We start from the raw sequence: 21,025 nt of genomic DNA, 5'->3' as shown, positions 1-21,025 counted from the left end.
ACGGCCTCCTCCACGTCTTCTGGTGTACTGGCCTGTCTCCTAGTAGCGCCTCCAGGCTCTGGACACTACGCTGACAGACACAGCAAACCTTCTTGCCACAGCTCGCATTGATGTGCCATCCTGAATGAGCTGCACTACCTGAGCCACTTGTGTGGGTTGTAGGGTCCGTCTCATGCTACCACAAGTGTGAAAACACCACCAACATTCAAAAGTGACCAAAACATCAGCCAGAAAGCATAGGTACTGAGAAGTGGTCTGTGGTCCCCACCTGCAGAACCACTCCTTTATTGAGTGTGTCTTGCTAATCGCCAAAGATTTCCCCCTGTTGTCTATTCCATATGCACAACAGTATGTGAAATTGATTGTCAATCAGTGTTGCTTCCTAAGTGGACAGTTTGATTTCACAGAAGTTTGATTTACTTGGAGTTATATTGTGTTGTTTAAGCGTTCCCTTTATTTTTTTTTTAGCTGTATGTGTTTATTCTTTCAACTTAGTGCACTAGCTATTTAAATAGTGTCAGAATCATGTTTTTTGTAAAATAAAAAATGACAGAGGTGCCTAGTGGTAAGACCTTTAAAGACTTATAGTGTAGCTGTAGCTAAATGCTAATCCTATTCTTTGTTATAGGTCAGGCGCTGCTAACTTTAGCCTTTGTTTCTGCCTATGTGCATGCTCGAAAACAGATAGTCTTGCCCTCTACAGTTCTCTGTGCCCTCAACAGTTCTCATTGATGCACAGGCGCATTCCTGTATCGTCTTCTAAAAGCCTTGGTGTCTTTCATATAATGTTGAAAACAATGTTATGGTAGTGCAGTTAAAACACATAAAAAAGAAGACTGAATACAAATGTGAGATTTACAGCAGCTTCAATCCACAACTTATCTCTTTTATATAATCACTGCTCCTGTCTCACTGATGGGCAGAATGGTGCATGTGGTTTTTGGGGAGGAGGTTGAAGGGCGAAACTGAGCACCGACACACATGCAGCAAAGGGAAAACACCCATCATCACAGATTGCTTTTATTCCCAATGTGCAATGTGGTAATCAGAAGTAATCAGATGATCTGTGTTTTAAATAAACACAAGGATTGTGACCATTTGATAAAATCACATTAGACAGATGTTTTCTTTTGCCATCAGTAATGACGCAAGCCATCCTTTTAAATATCTGAAACAACACCTGTAATTTGTCCATTTTCCATCAGCGCACAGCTCTGCGGCACTCCAAGGGGAGGTCCTATAGTACTTCGGAGACCAATTAATCACCATACACAGCACATTGTGGAAACTGCTGAACTCAAAGTCTAGTCTATATTTAAGAGTCAGACAGGTCACTAGTTTTATACTTTTAAAGGGTCTTTGTTTAGCTTAAGTACCATAGTTATTAGGCCCAGTTTAATGGCTGTTGCCATTTCTTGATTATTCATACAATCGTTATACATTAGTAAGAGAGTAATCAGTTCCAAAAAATTCTGCTGTGAGCCTGTCATCTCCAGGTAACTTTTCTGAGCTTATTGAGCGTACAGCTTCTGCGATTTCTGAGCATAAAAGCTCAGCCTCAGATCCCTTTAAAGGTTCCTGAGATCTGAGGTGCAAACTTCTTAATGTGATTCATAAATGTTACTTTGATTGATTAAAGCTTGTTGAATATAAATCACTGTAAAAGGAGGTAATGTAATTGGAGATATTATGATCTGAACTTACAATACCTTGCCTCTGGTTGCCATCTTGAATCACACCCCCAGGAAAATGACATTGAAACTACAGCTCCACATGCTTGATACATGTGGCAGTCCAAGCAGAGGCTCGGCCCAGCTGCTGGACCAATAGAAGCTACCACACAACTCACTGGCCCTATCAGACATCCTCCTGTACACCAGAATGTTTCAAGTAAGAGGTTGTGTCTGGGCAGACAAAATTGGTTTAAAATAAAACTATTTAAATATTGTTTATTTCATTGTGTTTAACTTTGTAGTGCTTAACTGATTGAGTGCTAATAGGCCACTGATCCTAAAACTACGAATTTGATGATGACTGGGAAAGAGTGACTTTACTCCTGCAATGTGAGCTTGTCCCGTTTTTTCAGTGTTTTCCCTTCATCTCCTCTCACTAATCTGCATAAAATATGTCAGTATAGTCCCCTAAACATGTTCAGTTATGTCTCTGTTATCTCTAATGCTAAAGCTCTGCTACTGCTAAAACATTTGCCACCATTACTTCTGCTGTGTTTACAACACAGCTCATTTTGCTCGTGCCCCAATCAGGCATAGCATGCCGCCAGTGGTCATACACACATTAATATTTGTATTAATGGTACTTAAAGGTACATTTGAGACTTTGAGAAAATGTTAAATAGCGCCACAGCCACTATTTTTCTTCGTGTTTAAGCTGAGCTGCTAATAATGGATGTGAAATAAAGCCTGCCATCGAGACGGCCACCATTTTAGTAGTCCATCATTCCATTCAATCAATCATTGAGATGGCTAGTTAACACAACATTATGAATTTTGCAAATTTTTATTGATTTCAAATTCAGCAAATTATGTTTTAAACATTATTTCATTTAAATAATTACTTTCTTTCCTTCTGTTCTGCATTGTGAACTGGTTAATTGAGAACAAATTTCTTTTCATTTTTATAGTTTAATTGATTGTTATTAGCAGGTGGGGACAAACGGGTTTGCGGTCCCAGATAAGGTAGGGGCCCCAGGATCGAGGAGTGGGGCCAGTTTGCAGTCTGAAAGCCAGAGTGGAGCAGATGAAGGCGATGCGGGATTGGCTGCCAGCCTTCCAGGGGAAGACACAGTAAGGCTTACAGCTTAATTTAGTTTTGTCTGCAACTCCATAGTCACGAGATGTGGCTGATATAGAATAATAGACATTAGGATGATAACAGACAAGTGGAGTCAGCTTCTCAAATACTGATCAAGAATAAGTATGCAACTCTCCCTAGTTTTGCTTTATAAAATTAACTATTCAAAATACACAAAGTCGAAGAAGATGCTTAATAAGGAAGAGGCTCACAGCAGTAGAGACTGGGTCCTGTATAAGTGGGCCAGGAACAAACTGACCAAGGAGATCAAAGCAGGGAAGAGAAGCTACAGTGAAAAGCTAAAGAAAGGCCTCTCACATGGAGATGTTTCTGCTGTTTAGAATGGTTTGGAAAACCTGACTGCTTACAGGAGACTCTACTCCAACCCAAATCAGCTGAATGGCTTCTACTCCAGGTATGAAAAGCAGCAGTTCACATTTCAACCCAACTCCCCCACATCCCATTCAGACACAAATTCTTCCCAACCTCCAGACCCCCTGTCTGCACTAAGGATCTCAGAGGAAGATGTAAATAGGCTCTTTCAGTGCTTGAAAACAATGAAGGCCTCAGGACCTGATAATGTCTCTCCATCATGCCTGGAAGCCTGCACTGACCAACTAGCACCTATCTTCACTGAGATCTTCAACAAGTCACTGGAGCTGTGTGAGGTCCCTCCTGCTTCAAACGCTCCACCTTTATCCTTGTACCTAAGGAAAGCCCTGCAGTTTGCCTAACTGGAAAACATGTCTGCAGATGATGCAGTCAACTTGGGACCACACTACATCCTGCAACACCTCGACCACCCAGGGATGTACTCCAGGATCCTGTTTGTAGACTTCTGCCTGGCCTTCATCTCCACTAACCCAGACATCCTCCACCAGAAGCTCACCCACCTCAAAGTCCTTGGCTCCACCTGTCAGTAGATAACCAGCTTCCTGAAGGACCAGCAGCAGCATGTGAGGCTGGGGAGCATCTTCTCCAAGAACCATCAGCACCAGCACCCCCCAGGGGTGTGTTCTTCTCACTCCATCAGCAGCTTCCGCAGAAGAATATAATTCAGTCTGTCCTGTCTTTGTCCATCTCAGTTTGTTTTGGCTCATCCACAAAACAGGACAGACCCCACGTATCTTGCACACAAACTGTTTAGACGTTAACCTTCAGGTCGGCGCTGCAGAGTGCTGTCTGTTAAAACCAGCTGCCACAGAGACAGTTTCTTCCCCTAAGCTGTTTCTCTTATGAACACTTGACATTCAGAGTTTCAGAACATTATCATGCATACTTAGACTGTTCTCGCATTATATTCTATTGTAAAGTCAATGTCAATCCTGTATATAAAGGTCCTTCTCAAAATATTAGCATATTGTGATAAAGTTCATTATTTTCCATAATGTCATGATGAAAATTTAACATTCATATATTTTAGATTCATTGCACACTAACTGAAATATTTCAGGTCTTTTATTGTCTTAATACGGATGATTTTGGCATACAGCTCATGAAAACCCAAAATTCCTATCTCACAAAATTAGCATATTTCATCCGACCAATAAAAGAAAAGTGTTTTTAATACAAAAAACATCAACCTTCAAATAATCATGTACAGTTATGCCCTCAATACTTAGTCGGGAATCCTTTTGCAGAAATGACTGCTTCAATGCGGCGTGGCATGGAGGCAATCAGCCTGTGGCACTGCTGGGGTCTTATGGAGGCCCAGTATGCTTCGATAGCGGCCTTTAGCTGATCCAGAGTGTTGGGTCTTGAGTCTCTCAACGTTCTCTTCACAATATCCCACAGATTCTCTATGGGGTTCAGGTCAGGAGAGTTGGCAGGCCAATTGAGCACAGTGCTACCATGGTCAGTAAACCATTTACCAGTGGTTTTGGCACTGTGAGCAGGTGCCAGGTCGTGCTGAAAAATGAAATCTTCATCTCCATAAAGCTTTTCAGCAGATGGAAGCATGAAGTGCTCCAAAATCTCCTGATAGCTAGCTGCATTGACCCTGCCCTTGATAAAACACAGTGGACCAACACCAGCAGCTGACACGGCACCCCAGACCATCACTGACTGTGGGTACTTGACACTGGACTTCTGGCATTTTGGCATTTCCTTCTCTCCAGTCTTCCTCCAGACTCTGGCACCTTGATTTCCGAATGACATGCAGAATTTGCTTTCATCCGAAAAAAGTACTTTGGACCACTGAGCAACAGTCCAGTGCTGCTTCTCTGTAGCCCAGGTCAGGCGCTTCTGCGGCTGTTTCTGGTTCAAAAGTGGCTTGACCTGGGGAATGCGGCACCTGTAGCCCATTTCCTGCACACACCTGTGCACGGTGGCTCTGGATGTTTCTACTCCAGACTCAGTCCACTGCTTCCGCAGGTCCCCCAAGGTCTGGAATCAGCCCTTCTCCACAATCTTCCTCAGGGTCCGGTCACCTCTTCTCGTTGTGCAGCGTTTTCTGCCACACCTTTTCCTTCCCACAGACTTCCCACTGAGGTGCCTTGATACAGCACTCTGGGAACAGCCTATTCGTTCAGAAATTTCTTTCTGTGTCTTACCCTCTTGCTTGAGGTTGTCAATAGTGGCCTTCTGGACAGCGGTCAGGTCGGCAGTCTTACCCATGATTGGGGTTTTGAGTGATGAACCAGGCTGGGAGTTTTAAAGGCCTCAGGAATCTTTTGCAGGTGTTTAGAGTTAACTCGTTGATTCAGATGATTAGGTTCATAGCTCGTTTAGAGACCCTTTTAATGATATGCTAATTTTGTGAGATAGGAATTTTGGGTTTTCATGAGCTGTATGCCAAAATCATCCGTATTAAAACAATAAAAGACCTGAAATATTTCAGTTAATGTGCAATGAATCTAAAATATATGAATGTTAAATTTTCATCATGACATTATGGAAAATAATGAACTTTATCACAATATGCTAATATTTTGAGAAGGACCTGTATGTACAGGGGTTGGACAATGAAACTGAAACACCTGTCACTTTAGTGTGGGAGGTTTCATGGCTAAATTGGACCAGCCTGGTAAAGATATCAAGAGCCACGGTATCCAGGGTAATGTCAGCATACCACCAAGGACGAACCACTTCCAACAGGATTAACTGTGGACGCAAGAGGAAGCTGTCTGAAAGGGATGTTCGGGTGCTAACCCGGATTGTATCCAAAAAAATAAAACCACGGCTACCCAAATCACAGCAGAATTAAATGTGCACCTCAACTCTCCTGTTTCCGCCAGAACTGTCCGTCGGGAGCTCCACAGGGTCAATATACACGGCCGGGTTGCTATAGCCAAACCTTTGGTCACTCATGCCAATGCCAAACGTCAGTTTCAATGGTGCAAGGAGCGCAAATATTGGGCTGTGGACAATGTGAAACATGTATTGTTCTCTGATGAGTCCACCTTTACTGTTTTCCCCACATCCGGGAGAGTTATGGTGTGGAGAAGCCCCAAAGAAGCGTACCACACAGACTGTTGCATGCCCAGAGTGAAGCATGGGGGTGGATCAGTGATGCTTTGGGATGCCATATCATGGCATTCCCTTGGCCTAATACTTGTGCTAGATGGGCGCGCCACTGCCAAGGACTACCGAACCATTCTTGAGGACCATGTGCATCCAATTGTTCAAACATTGTATCCTGAAGGCGGTGCCGTGTGTCAGGATGACAATGCACCAATACACACAGCAAGACTGGTGAAAGATTGGTTTGATGAACATGAAAGTGAAGTTGAACATCTCCCATGGCCTGCACAGTCACCAGATCTAAATATTATTGTGCCACTTTTGGGGTGTTTTGGAGGAGCGAGTCAGGAAACATTTTCCTCCACCAGTATCACGTAGTGACCTGGCCACTATCCTGCATGAAAAATGGCCTAAAATCCCTCTGACCACTATGCAGGACATGTATATGTCATTCCCAAGACAAATTGACTCTGTATTTGCCGCAAAAGGAGGCCCTACACCATACTAATAAATTATTGTGGTCTAAAAGCAGGTGTTTCAGTCATTATTTATTTATATATATATATATTATAGAAATTTTAAAACTTGACAACAAAGCTGATTCTAATGAAATCAGATTTTGTTGCATCTCCATCTGTTGCATAATGGCTTATAAAAACTAGCAAATTACAGTTTTTGTTGATTTTAAAACTTCCAGACCAAAGAAAAATATGCCTTACGGTATGATAATTTCACTTCCGCCATTCAGTCTACCCAGACACTTTTCTTCTCCGCTCCCTGCTTGCTTGCATTTTTTTACTCTTGTCAATGAGATAAAAAGTTAAAATTACGCACCTGCCTAACGCAAGTTGGACTAAAATTACTTGATGCCAGTGACTCCCGAGGATTATTATTTTTATTTTGTCTAAAGGATTTCACCATGTTTTTTTAATCGAAACCGAAAGAAGGACAAGTCGACGTCAGCTAATCAGCACAAGATGCTTTTCTTCACCGCAGAGGACTTCAACAAACTTGAACAGAAATTGACTGTTTTGGAGATGAAACTCCATCAACTAGCAGTAAATATTGGTAAATATGGGGTACAGCAATAATTCAACTCTTCCTGTGATCCTAAACTGTGACAGCCAGCTCAAAGACTCAGCCAGCAAACAGAATGTTGAGAATAAACCCACCGGCAGCCCCCCCAGAATGTTTTCGGTGCAAGGCCAAAAATCAGGGAAGACGACTCACTGGAAGATCTCAGCAATTAAATAAATCATAATGGCCGGAAACAGAGAAATGCCCCCTTTTCCCCTGGGAAAAGAAGAATTCGACAGCGAGCTGTTGTAACAACAACTGATAGGAGTGAGCCAGCTGGAATTCCCCTCCAAAACAGATTTGCCCCACTTCAGAATGAAAACCAGGAAAATGATCCATCTTCTGAGAACAATAAAAGCTATGAGAACAATCTTCATTCTAAACAGTCTTCTTCTAAGCTGCCAGAGAAAGAGCACCCCACTGGGCCAAGGACTCTGATAATGGGAAACACAGCTGTGAATGGGATCAAAAACTTCTGCAACAAGAAAAACACAGAAGTTATGATTGGTACCAGTAATGCGGTGTCTGATATCTCAGAGACTATTCTGGCAATCACAGAAGAGCGCCGGACCCTTGAAAACCTTATCATAATGTTGGACAATTGTCAGCTACTACACCTCGCAGCATGAATTGCAGTTACAGGAAGTGGGCGTCACAGCTGTCACAGTGAGCTGTATAAGAATACGTGAGATGCACCACCATTGCTTTTTCTCCTGCTGGAAAATATTTAAATTTCTTGATGAAAACGCATGTTTAAGGAAAAGGAAAAAGAAAATATATATACATTTCTTGATATAAACACATGTGTAAGGAAAAGAAAAACAAAATATACACATTTCTTGATGAAAACGCATGTGTAAGGAAAAGGAAAAACCCAATATATACATTTCTTCATGAAAATGCATGTCTAAGGAAAAGGAAAAACAAAATATATACATTTCTGCTTTTATTTAAAATTTTGTCAGGATCGGTCCTCCATACTGAACTACAGGCCTATCTCAAACCTCCCCTTCATTAGTAAGATTATTGAAAAGCTGTGTTTTTGCAGTTAAATAACTTTCTAACAATGACCAACCGCTTCAATGTCTTCCAATCAGGCTTCCTGCTCACCACAGTACAGAGTGTTCTTGTCAAGGTGTTCAATGACATTCGTGTATATGCAGAGTATGGAAGAACCACAGTACTGGTATTATTGGGCCTTAGTGCAGCAGTCGACACTGTTGATCACTCCATTTTATTAGAGCGCCTGGAAAATTGGGTCAACCTTTCTGGAACAGCACTTGATTGGTTTAAATACTACTTGAAGGACAGGGACTTTTTTGTGTCAGTAAGTAACTTTACATAAGAGACCACAAAAATCACATGTGGTGTTCACCAAGGATCCATCTTAGGACCCGTCCTACTCAATATCTACATGCTCTCCCTAACTCAGATTGTAATAAACAACATAAGTTATCATAACCATGCAGACAACACACAGCTATACATTACAATGTCACCAGGTGACTATTAACCCATTCAAGTGCTTGGTAAATGCTTGGAAGAAATAGAAGTAATCATTTTTGGACCAAAGGAAGAGCGTTTAAAAGTTTGCACACAGCTTCAGTTACTACAGCACGAAACCACCAATCAGGCTTGAAACCTGGGTATTGTGATGGACTCAGACCTGAACCTTCAGAGGCACATAAAGACAGTAACAAGTCATCCTTCTATCACCTAAAGAACATCTCCATGATTAAAGGACTACTGTCTCAGCATGACCTTGAAAAACTAATTCATGTATTTATCTTTAGTAGAATTGATTACTGCAACATTGTCTTCACAGATCTGCCTAAAAAGTCGATCAGACAACTGCAGTTGATCCAGAATGCTGCTGCAGTCCTTATTCTGGCTCTCTGTATTTCAAAGAATAGACTTCTGTGAGTCTATAAATCACTGAATGGCTTAGCACCAAAATACATTACAGACTTGTTGTCAGTGTATCAACCACCCAGACCTCTCAGGTCATCTCGCTCAAATCTACTCTGCATACCCAGAACCAGAACCAAACACGGAGAAGCAGCTTTTAGTTCTTATGCTCCACTAATCTGGAATAAATTCCCAGAAAACTGTAAACGTGCCAAAACCCTAAGTTGCTTTAAATAAAGATTAAAAACTTATTTGTTAAGAGTGGCCTTTGAATGTGCTATCTCAATATTACTAGTTAAGTTTTTAGTCCAACTTTCCTTTCATTTTTTTATCAATCATTTTATCATTATTATCTTATTTGATTTTATTTATTTTGTTTTATCATTTTTTAATTATTCTTTTTTTTTGTCTCTAATTATTTAATTACGTTTATGCCACTGCAATGTACTTTTTGTATTATGTTTTCTTTTCTTTTTTTTTTCCATGTACAGCACTTTGAATTGTCTTGCTACTAAAATGTGTTATTTAAACAAACTTGCCTTGCCTTACAAGTTAAAGAGGCTCTTTTGTATCTCGAATAGATTTGTGTGTGTCTGTATGTGCCACATGGTCCAATGCATTCAGAAGTAAGGCAATTGGATAATGGTTTAATTGATTTAAAAATAAAAATCAAAGGGTCACTCTTTACTTATCGTACCTCTACTTGCTGTACTTTACTTGCCCCCCCCAGCCAAAAAAAAAAAAAAACCTTGTTTATTTATTGCAGCAATAACAAACAAAATAAAACACGTGACAGGCCTAAACTGTGGAAGCAGTGTTCTGTTCACAATGGCTTTCCTAGAAAAAAACAGTGTGAGTTGTATGAATTCTCGGATGAATTTCCTGGATGATCAGGCTTTGCTTTCATTGATCTGTAGTATTTTCCTACTATTCCTTGATGCAAAAATTTATGTTGCCAGACCAATGCTCACATTAGTGCAGGCCCACTGCCTGCATTAAAGATCAATGAGAAAGATGTGTCAGCGAAGGAAAGACCAGGAAGGTTCAATTTAATTAAAAACTACTTTATGAATCCCAAAAGAAATTAAATAATTCCAGGAGCTGATGGTTCGCCCCTACTCCTGCCTGAGAGATAGGCTGACAAACCGAACCCCATCTTCACTCAGACCTTCAACAATTCTCCGGAGCTGCATGAGGTTCCCCCGTACTATAAATTCTCCACCATCATCCTGGTCCCAAAGAAACACAGCATTACAGAGTTAAATGAGTACAGGCCTTTTGCCTTGGTCATAAAATCCTCCGAGCCACTGGTGTTTATTGGTCTGAAGGACATCACTGGCCTTCTGCTGGAACCCCTGCAGTTTGCTAACCAGGCATGGATCACCAGCTTTCGGACTAACTGGCAGCAGCAGGTGAGGCTGTGGAGCATCTTCTCTGGCAGAAGAACAATCAGCACCCATGCCCCCCATATGTGTTTTCCGGTCCCGCTCCTCTTCTCCCTCTACACAAAAGACTGCACCTCAGCATGCAACTCATGAAGTTTGCAGATGATACTACTATCAATGGTCTGACCCAGGATGGTGAAGAGTCTGCATACAGACAAGAAGTGGATCGGCTGGTCTACAGGTGCCTGCAGAACCAACTGGAGCTTAAACTGCTCAAGACTATGGAGATGACACTGAACTTCCAGAGAACAACCCCCAAACTCATTCTCCTCACCATCCTCAAGAACACTGCTGTGGATTACTTGTGATTCTTAGAACCACACAGGTAAGTAAGTAAAAGTTTATTTATAAAGCACCTTTCACAGACACGGGTGGGTCACAAAGTGCTTTACAGAAAGTACACAAAAAATACACGGAGGTCATACAACCATGTCACTTCTGTAGTTAAAATGCTAGGAGAAACAAGGGGGTCTTAGGTTTGCTCTTGAAAACATCAACACAGTCTAGGAACGTAATGGGAACGAGAGATCATTCCAGAGCCTTGGCGTAACGGCCTGGAGGGAACGATCTCCTCGGGATTTAAAATGAGTGTGATACATACATACTGTGAACAAATACATGCTATATTTAATTTATGGTAGTCCACAAGCATAAGACACCGTTTGCATAAGCACCGTTCCTCCGAGACAGGAACTGGAAGGGGAGGCAGTCCATCCCCGAACCTCTCACGGACAGAAAGAGGATGTGAGGGTGGTTCGTCAACGGACCCCCTCCGGATCAGGACCAGGAACAGGATCTGGATCGGGGACTGAAGGCGGTTCATCCTCGAAGCGTTCCGGAACAGGCTTAGGAACACAAACCAGGAGTGGAGATGGCTCAAGCTCCTCCGGAGCAGGAACAGGAACCAGGAGTGGAGGTAGTCGGCCCACGGAGTCAAGTTCTCCAGGGATGAAATGAAAAAGGGGGCCGATCTCCACCACGGCTCTTTGCCGCTCTCCCTCCACCATCCCGGGAGTTAGGGAATTCTGAGGAAAGAAGCCTCCCTATACTCCCGGCCAGTCCGAAATCTGGTTCGCCACCTCCAACCTCTGCCATTGCGAGCTGCGAGACAAGAGGAGGCGTGAGCAACGCTGGAATAATTCCTCCGTGACCCTGAACCCGATCAGCATCTCCCTTGCTTGGTCCATTTAGCTGGTTTCTTCTGTCATGAAACGGGTTGTGGAAGGATCAAAGTGCAGAGAAGTACTCCAGGAAACACGGAGAATTATTGCCCATATGGAGTCCAGACCGAGTTACATGATCAGAATACCAGACCAGACACGACAGCAAGACAGAACTAACGCAGGACTAACACAACAAAGAACCAGCAGTGAACAATGGAAACTAAAGAGCTTAAATACAAACAGGGAAATCAGGGTGAACCAATAAATAGAGAGACCAGGTAATCAGCGGAACTAGGAACAAGTGTGGGTCAGACTTCAGGAAGACAGAGGAAGTGAAACCAATTAACATGTCACAAACACAGAACTAAGGGTAAACAAAGAACCAGACCAGGCGAAATAAAGAAAAACACAAACTCAATTCACAGACACTGGCTGGATATAACACTTACAGCCAGAGTAGTCTGCTACATTAGCCTGAAACAAAAAAAAAAAAAAAAAGAACATACACATATTTGCACTATAACCTCTCTTTAACAAAATATATAATACACTTTTTTTTTATAATGCATCATGTAGCACTTCGAGATTTACATAAATATAAAGTGCATCATAAATAAAATGTATAATATTAAGTATGTAAAACTTATTGAAAGTGTATACACATATATAAACATACCGTTATTTGTTTTTTATTTCTCCCAAATTTTATATATTTAGTGAACATTGTCAGCATGTAAAACTGGCTTCAAATACTTTGTTTTTTGCGCACGAATTTGGCAAATAAAGCTGATTCTGAATATATGGTAAAAATAGAAAAGAATGGCTTAGCATTAAGGTTGAGAAGATTTGGAAAATACACAACCACAGTGCAAAAGTAAAAGACAAATCACAGTTTGCACATCGTACAATAAAGCCTAAAGGTATTCATAACAATCTCAGAATGAAAATACAATTATTTCCCTTCAATCAAGAAGTTTGTTTCTGGCAGGAAATCAGATATCTTTTAAAAGATAATAAAACGGAGGAGTAACTGTTTGTATTTACATTTAATTTTAAGAAATGGCATGTAAAAATATGTATAGCCTTCTCAATAATGACTGAAAAATGTTTATTGGCATTACAGTAAGGAAATATTTGTTTACAATTGCTGACCAATTTTTTCAATGTTCCCACTCTGTATTTTTGGCAATTTATGTTTGGTGATGAGCTTCAAGACTGAGGCTGGCACATTCAAGTTGGGACTACTCAAAATCTGATATAATTTTTTGGGCTATATAATTAATTTTGGGCTTAACTCTATAGATGCAATGTTGTTAAAGCCAGTGGAAGTTTAATGAAATAAAGCAAAGTTTACAAAAAACAAACACCTCAAAAAACAAACACCTCAGTAAAAATGTGAAGAATATTTTATTTATATAATACTCATGTTTATTTTTATAAAGTATACCAATTAAACTAATCTTTGTTGTACAAATTTCATCTTGGTTACAAACTTCTTTATGTCCCTTGTTGGTCATACCTAATATTAAGATTTTGGATTTTAGTAGGTGCTCACACAGCCTTTGGTGCTTAGACAAAAAAATAACAATGCATTTTAATATGCCTTAGCCCACCTTCAGTGCCTGGGCATTCAATAGACAGGCCTGATTGCAGGGTTTAAAAATCACATTTCAGTGCTATATCAAAGACTTCTACTACCTTTGCACCAGGGAGTCCAGGGGGTCCTGGAGGTCCAGGTAATCCAGGAAGCCCCTAGGAGGATATAAAATAATGTCAACAAAAAGACTTTGGTTTGTTGATTCTGCTTCTGATTTATTAATATCTGCTTGACTTCTTAGTTTTTTTAGATTTATTACCTGTCTCATTCCTACTCAGTTCTTGGTTTTTCCCCTTTGATTTTGTATTTTCTTTTAAATTTGGTTTTTGTGTGTAAAATAAACAGTATTTGCATTTGTTTCACAATCCTGATGGCATTTATTCATAATTTGTATTTATCAACAGCACAGCAAACAGGTTACACACTTTATTTCAAGTTGTTTATTAAAAACACTGACTGTTTATGAACAAAGTAACAAATGAGTTTCATAAATTTAGCTGAACATAATAATATAGCTAATGGAGGACAAACTTATTTTATGTGATGACTAATATCAAAATAAACACCAATTAGCTGATATCCAGGGACCAAAACAAATTAACATCTTTAAGTATAAGAATATAATATTTTGGAGGTTTTGGCCTCCATGCGCTCTTCATAAAAGTGGTTGTTTCCTCTGGTACAGCAAAAACTAAAACTGGTGCTAGCACCACAGCAGTTTTACTATCTTTATATGAGAGAAAAATAAATCACTTACACTAAGGAAGCACTAGTACTAGTTACAGACCAGAACCAATTAGATCGAAAACCCCAACTATGTTGCTACTGTTTGCCAGTTAAGCTTTTTTAAAACTTTGCTGCCTTACTAAATTGTAAGTCACAGCTATGCTTTTGTTTCTTTTTAGTCCTGTTTTTTGATTGTTTTGTTTAACATCAAGTATCCCACACTGGCCTCCTATTTAGCTGAATTCTGGATTTAAGTTTCCACCATATACTGTGGGTAGCCTTAAATGACTTACCATCAGGGGTATATTGTTGATGTCCTGTAAAGGAACACATAATATTACTATACTAATACATGTTTTGTTACTCTATGCATTAAACAAAAACTCTAGGAATGGAATACATTTTCATTATTCTGGATTTCAGACTTCCCTGGCTGTCCAGTTGGTCCTGGTGCACCCTAAGCAATAAGAAAGAACAATGGTAAAATTTGTGGACACACTGACAAAAATAAGATTTCTTTGATCTGTGATGAGAAAAAATGCTAAATTACAAATTTATGTATTATTAAAAGACTTACTTTTGGGCCAGCAGGACCTTCGGTCCGTTTCCCCCTAATAGTTAAATTAAAACCCATAACACGTTTGCATAGTATTTTTCGTTAAGTTATTATAATTTTTTTTTTAATGGAAGTGGTTCATTAGGGATTTTTGGTAAAAGTGTTATATGCTGAACTAAAGGAATCCGCTGATACTCATCTCACCTTAGGACCCATTAGACCTGGTAGTCCTGGTGAACCTGGCTCTCCCTTACCTTACTCCCCTTAGGCAAAGTGCTTGGGTTTCTCTTGTCACCCTGGCACATATGAAAAAAACATGTCCTAACTAACAGTATGCATGTTTTTTGACAAACCATAAATACAGGTGTTATTGTTTATGTGGAAAGTAAAATACTTTGAGTATAGGGCAGGCTGTAGTGTTTCCTTTTTCTAGAAGTCCTGAACTGGGTTCTCAGTCATTAAAAGGTCTTACAAGTTTCTCTTCAAAGGATAGTTTTATCAAATAGTAATTTGTATTTTGCTGTTCTGTATTTGAAGAGACAAACTTTACAAGGGATGGAAACTGTGAAAGTACGCCACACAAAGTGGCTACCACATAGCCACCAATGCATTTCTTCACTGCCAAGTCTTAGAGAAATGAGCACAGGAAAAGCCTGCATTTAAAATGCCCACAGGTTTAAATGGTAAGCCTTAGACAAAACGAAAGCTGGAGAGGCACTGTAATGGCATGTCTTTTGAAGAGCCTCCCTTCAATATAGTCTGTCTTAGAGTTCCTACAAAATAACAAAAATAAATACTACCTACTAACCATAGTCTTTTTCATGAGCAAATTTCTACTCTTGTTATTTTTTTTATTCTGGTAAATGTAGTGTAGATGCAGGTGGATAGTAACAACCCTAGATAATTAATGTGATCCCTGGAAAATGTTCTTGCAGTGGAAACACACCTAGAAAAAACACATTAAATATATAGTGGCCCATGCAAATTATGGATTTCACTAAACCAGAACTGCAAAGTTGTTCAAGAAGATCGAGGTCAGGACTTTGTGCAGGCCAGTCAAGTTTCGCCATACTAAACTTTATAAACCTGCAGACATTAAAGTGATTGTTAAACTGGAATTAATTGATTTTGTGTGTGTGTGTGTGTGTGTATATATGTGTGTATATATATGTGACTTGTTTGTCATCGGGAATGCTCAAGCAGTAATTTTGTTTTTATTTTACAAAGTTTTCATAAAACCTTGTCAAAAATGATCCACCTTAAACAAATCTCTTTTTTATTTTATCTCATCTAAGTGGAAAATGGACGTAATGCAGGGTTTGAAGTTCTCTCTGCCATTGTTTGTTACCAGTTACAAATCAGCACAGTAACACCAAAAAAGGAACACAGTCTCGTCGCAATTCACACAGAAAAAAACTCTTCTCAGGAAAGATTGTAAAGCAACAAATGGTTCTAGAAGTGCTGCAAGAAAACAGTCTTAGGAAAGATTCAGACAAAGAGTCTTACACCATGTTAATGAAAATGCAGCAAAATAATTTCAACAATCACAACTCCTGCATGATTAGACCGGGCAGAGTCCTGTCTTAACATATTTTACAGTGAAGGTTTACACATCTCATTTGTTCTGGTTCTGATATTCCCTAAATTGATGCCGTGTTGATGAATACATCAGGAGATATCAAGGATAACTTGCCGCCATTGATGTCAAACCCTTGTGTTAAAACCTTCAACTAAATGACTGAATGTAGTGTGAAGTGATTTGGGGTCTCTGGGGACTTGATAAAGCGCTATACAAGTACAGGCCGTTTACCATTTAAATTCATCATAGACTGAGATATTTCTACTCTAAATTTAAGCAAAATCATCCAAGAATGTTATACACAATAAAACACAATGTAATACTTTACAAAATATAACCTAATTATTATTTGAAATAATAATAATAAATTCATAGTCGTTTAGGAAATTTTTTAACCAGATTTATTGACTGATCCCAGGCCAAAAAATAGTTTCTCTTTACTAGCTAACCCTTCAGTTTTTATTCAGATTACAGAGCAATAAAACCAGATTTTGCAGTTTTTATTCCCCACCAATTTTCAGATTTGTTTTCTGTGTTGCCATATATCTTTGCTGTAGAAATATTTATGTTTGAATGTACAATTATTTAATTTACAAGTGTAGCCAGTGGTTTGTCCTCCCTGGCTTTCAACAGCACAAAGCTGGTTTTCAGAAAGAGTTGGCTTCAATATGAGCCCTGGCTTGTGGCATGTTGTTGTCTCTTCTACCTGGTTTGTGTACCTTGTATCATATTCCAATGCCACTCTGGTGCATTCCCACAATGACATTCTTTGGTGAAAAAAGAGTGCTGCCTGGATCAGTTTAGGCCCCCCATCAAATGTGGGGCCCGTTTCCTCCCCGCCACACTACCTGTCGGTGGTTGGTGTCTCTGCCTTCCGCATTTTGATAACAGCCATCACAAAATTTTACCTTTTGCACTTCAGGGGACATTGATATGTCAGTTTTCAAATTACAGTTTTAATGATCACATTTTCTGAAAGTCATTGGAATACGACTGAATATTTCAGTTGGACAGACTCAACAGCACTCTCTGGAATTACGACATCTAATGATGCAGAATTTGATTTAACACTCGTTAGCTGCCTTAAGCACACCCAATGCAGGGGGCTGAATATTTTAGGCGAAAATAATTTTGCACCCCCCTGCAGTTAAAGATTCTGATGGTCACAGATTATGTTGCAACACCGGCATTGGCCCTAGTTGTAGCAACAAGTAACAAGTAGCAACTTGATGCACTAGTCTATTTCTTTGCCGTTGCTGAATTGAAAAGGGGGAGGATCCTGTAGTCACACCATGCACTTTGCCCATCGAGCTGTGAAATACGCAGAAGCAGCTCCCCATAAGGCAGGGCTTAGACTGAGCTCTGAACAGACAGTGTAGTGAACGGACCACTCATAGCCCATTCAGTATGGGCTTTGTAATTGAGGAATATCAGGTCAAAATGCATATGTTTCACACTCATTGTGTGAAGCTTTGGAGCTCTGGTTCCATTGACCAGATTTTTAAGACAACTATTAGAGTTACACTTTGCAGTTATTTTGGGATAATCTAACAGTGTCGCTCTTTGGGTACAGTTTATTCTGTGGTGCACTGCATCTCTTTACTTTCTCCTGCTTGCGGCTCTTGCTTTGTCTGGACCGTGAGTGAACTAGCTAGCTAAGCAAGCATAAATGTCTGGTATTGATTGACTATTCTTGCTAAAGTGTTGTTTGTGGTATTTATATTCATCATGGTTCTTACTTTTTTATTTTATCCAAAGCTTAGATCATTCCTCATTTTCCATTGCTAAGTACTCATCAGTTGATTACTCTGTTTTACCGTTATTGATATTAATTGTCCTTTGTTCAATAGTTTAGTGAGTGTTACTAGATTTAGGTGGATAATTTCATTAACTGACATATTTGACTGTAAGGTTAAATTATTTTAGGCAATAAATTTACACATATACAAAGCAATGTGTTCTGTGCTTATTTTTGTGTAAAACAAATTTGCTGTATGAAGGCCCGTGCCCATATAATCCCTTTTTGGTGATTTTGACTTATAGTTATTACTGATTTAAAATATTAATTATAACTATTGTAAGTGCTAGTACTCAAACAATCACAATTTTACAGTACCCGTACTCGTTGTCTTCCGCTTCATCCGGGACAGGGTCGCGGGTGCAGCAAACTCAGTAGAGACGCCCAGACTTCCTTCTCCCCACACACATCCTCCACCTCTTCCAGGGGGAGCCCAAGGTGTTCCCAGGCCAGCCGTGAGGCATAGTCCCTCCAGCATGTCCTGGACCGTCCCCTGGACCTCCTCCCAGTGGGACGTCCCTAGAACCTGCCTTGGGCCGTATCCAGGAGGCATCCGATACACATGCTCGGGCCATCTCAACTGAATCCTCTTGATGTGGAGGAGCAGCAGCTCTACTCCTCCCAAATGGCCAAGCTCCTTACCCTATCTAAAGGCAGTGCTTGGCCACCCTGTAGGGGAAGTTCATTTCAGCCGCTTGTTCCTGATCTTGTTCTTTCGGTTAAGACCCAAAGTTCAAGCCCATAGGAACGTAGACCGACCGGTAAATCGAGAGCTTCGCTTTTCAGCTCAGCTCTCTCTTCACCACAAAGAACCAGCACAGCATCGTTATTACTGCGGCAGCCGCACAGATCTGTCTGTTGATCTCCTGCTCCATTCTCCCCTCACTCGTGCACATGAATACTGAACTTCTCCACTTGTGGCAGGGACTCCCCTCCAACCTGAAGAGGATAAGCCACCCTTTTCCGTTCAAGAACCATGGCATCGGACTTGGAGAAGCTGATCCTCATCCCAGCCGCTTCACACTTAGCTGCAAACCACCCCAGTGTATGCTGCTGCTCTTGGCTAAAGGGGGCCAGCAGTACAACATCATCTGCAAAAAGAATAGACAAAATCCCTTGGCTGCGCCTAGAAGTCCTGCCCATGAAAGTTATGAACAGGATTGTGACAAAGGTCCGCCCTGCCAGAGTCCAACATGCTCCGGGAACAGGTTCAACTTAGTGCAGGCAATGTGGACCAAACTCCTGCTCTGCTTGTACAGAGACCGGATGGCCCCTAATAAAGGGCCCCCGACTCCATACTCCAGGAGCACCCCAACAGGGCACCACGAGGGACACGGTTAAATGCCTTCTCCAGATCCACAAAACACATGTAGAACGGTTGGGCAAACTCCCATGAACTCTCGAGCACCCTGTAGAGGGTGTAGAGCTGGTCCAGTGTTCACGGCCGGGACGAAAACCACACTGCTCCTTCTGAAGCCGAGGTTCAACTATTGGCCAGACTCTCCTCCCCAATACCCTGGCATAGGCCTTACCAGGGAGGCTGAAGAGTGTGATTCCCCTGTAGTTGGAACACACCTTCCAGTGCCCCTTCTTGTGAAGGGGGACTACCACCCTGGTCTTCCAGTCCAGAGGCACTGTTCCCAATCGCCACGCAATGTTGAAGAGGCGTGTCAGCCGCGGCAGCCCCACAACATCCAGAGACTTGAGGTGAAAACAGGAATAGGATAGATGGTAAGTTGAGGGTAAATTGAGAAGTAAAGACAAGTTCAGGACGTAAGGCCTCTGCCTGAAGTGCAGTATGACATGGCTTATCACATGCACCACCAGATGCAGAAGAAAGCAACTCTTTAGTGACAAATGCAACATCCACCTATGTTTTGACCCCCACCGAAACTGCTTCAAGAATGAGAGCTAATCAAATGCTAATCAAAAATGAGAGATTACATGAAAATACCCAGCAAACTGATGCGTGTATAATCAGTTGTTACATGTTTATTTTACTATAATCACAAGAATGGCAATGCATTTGGAAGTTCCATAATAAATTACTGAAGCGTAATGTTTTAAAAAAAAATGACATTAACCACAACCAAACAGGTTCATGTCAATGTTCAGGCCTGTACACAAATACACAAATATGCAGACATCCAATTTCAACTGTTGAAGTCGTGCCTAATTTGTCATGAGCCACTCATGTGCAGGACTGGCGTGCAAGCAGGAGTGTAAGAGCCGCACCTTTTTGCGGCATTGTTAGCCTTTATTTTTCCAGTATTTTCTGAAAGTAGGGATACAGGAAATGTCGGCAGAGAGAGGGGGAAGACAGGCAGTAAATGTCGCCTGGGCCGTGACTCAAACCTGCGACGGCCACATCAAGGACTGAAGCCTACGCACATGGGTCGCGCGCTTAACCCCCTACGCCACCAGTGCCACACCTATAGATTAGGTGTTTTAATAACAAAACAGGAAAACTTACAAGGAGGCACACAAGTAAGATAATGGGCAGGGAGCAGGTAGTAAACAGTACGGTTCAGTGACAAGGACAGAAAACCAGAGAATCTAAATAAATAAAACATCTAAGTGGACAGAAATAAGTAAACAATGGAGGGAGTGAGCCTCCATTGTTCTGGGTCATGGGGTTGAGATCCAAATCCATTGGGGTTGGGACTGTTTCATCCCGTGCTGGCTCTGGCGGACAGGCCCGTTTGGATCAGGTAGATCCCTCTTTTGTACGTGGTCCTCTCTTTAGATAGTGGCGGTGGTTCTTCTGGGGTTCCTGTGCTCTGGGAGGGCCTTTGGATGTCTGTGGCTTGGATCCCCTCCGTATCTGTCCTGTGTCCAGGGGAGCAGATCTGTGGCTCCTCACACTCACTGTTGCATATTTTTATGGAGAAACCTTGTATACA

At 41.0% G+C, this 21,025-nt stretch overlaps 1 protein-coding gene across 22 annotated transcripts in view; it reads right to left on the bottom strand.

The window, feature by feature from the left end:
- col13a1 (collagen, type XIII, alpha 1) overlaps window positions 1-21,025 on the bottom strand; it is a 394,128-nt gene that overhangs the window by 144,836 nt on the left and 228,267 nt on the right. For all 22 annotated transcript variants that reach the window (XR_007036044.1, XR_007036043.1, XR_007036045.1 and 19 more), the window contains 3 exons: window positions 14,590-14,646; window positions 14,483-14,506; window positions 13,565-13,618 (listed from right to left, as the gene is read on the bottom strand). Coding sequence is in view for 19 of the 22 variants with exons in the window: in XM_047351963.1 (XP_047207919.1) it covers window positions 13,565-13,618; window positions 14,483-14,506; window positions 14,590-14,646 (135 nt within the window). In the remaining 3 variants the exon portion in view is untranslated. The remainder of the gene's footprint in view (window positions 1-13,564; window positions 13,619-14,482; window positions 14,507-14,589; window positions 14,647-21,025) is intronic.

The sequence above is a fragment of the Girardinichthys multiradiatus genome, chromosome 22 (genome assembly GCF_021462225.1).
Source record: "Girardinichthys multiradiatus isolate DD_20200921_A chromosome 22, DD_fGirMul_XY1, whole genome shotgun sequence".
NCBI lineage: Eukaryota > Metazoa > Chordata > Actinopteri > Cyprinodontiformes > Goodeidae > Girardinichthys > Girardinichthys multiradiatus.
Note: the sequence above shows the minus strand (reverse complement) of the source record. Positions and strands in the feature narration are given on the sequence as shown.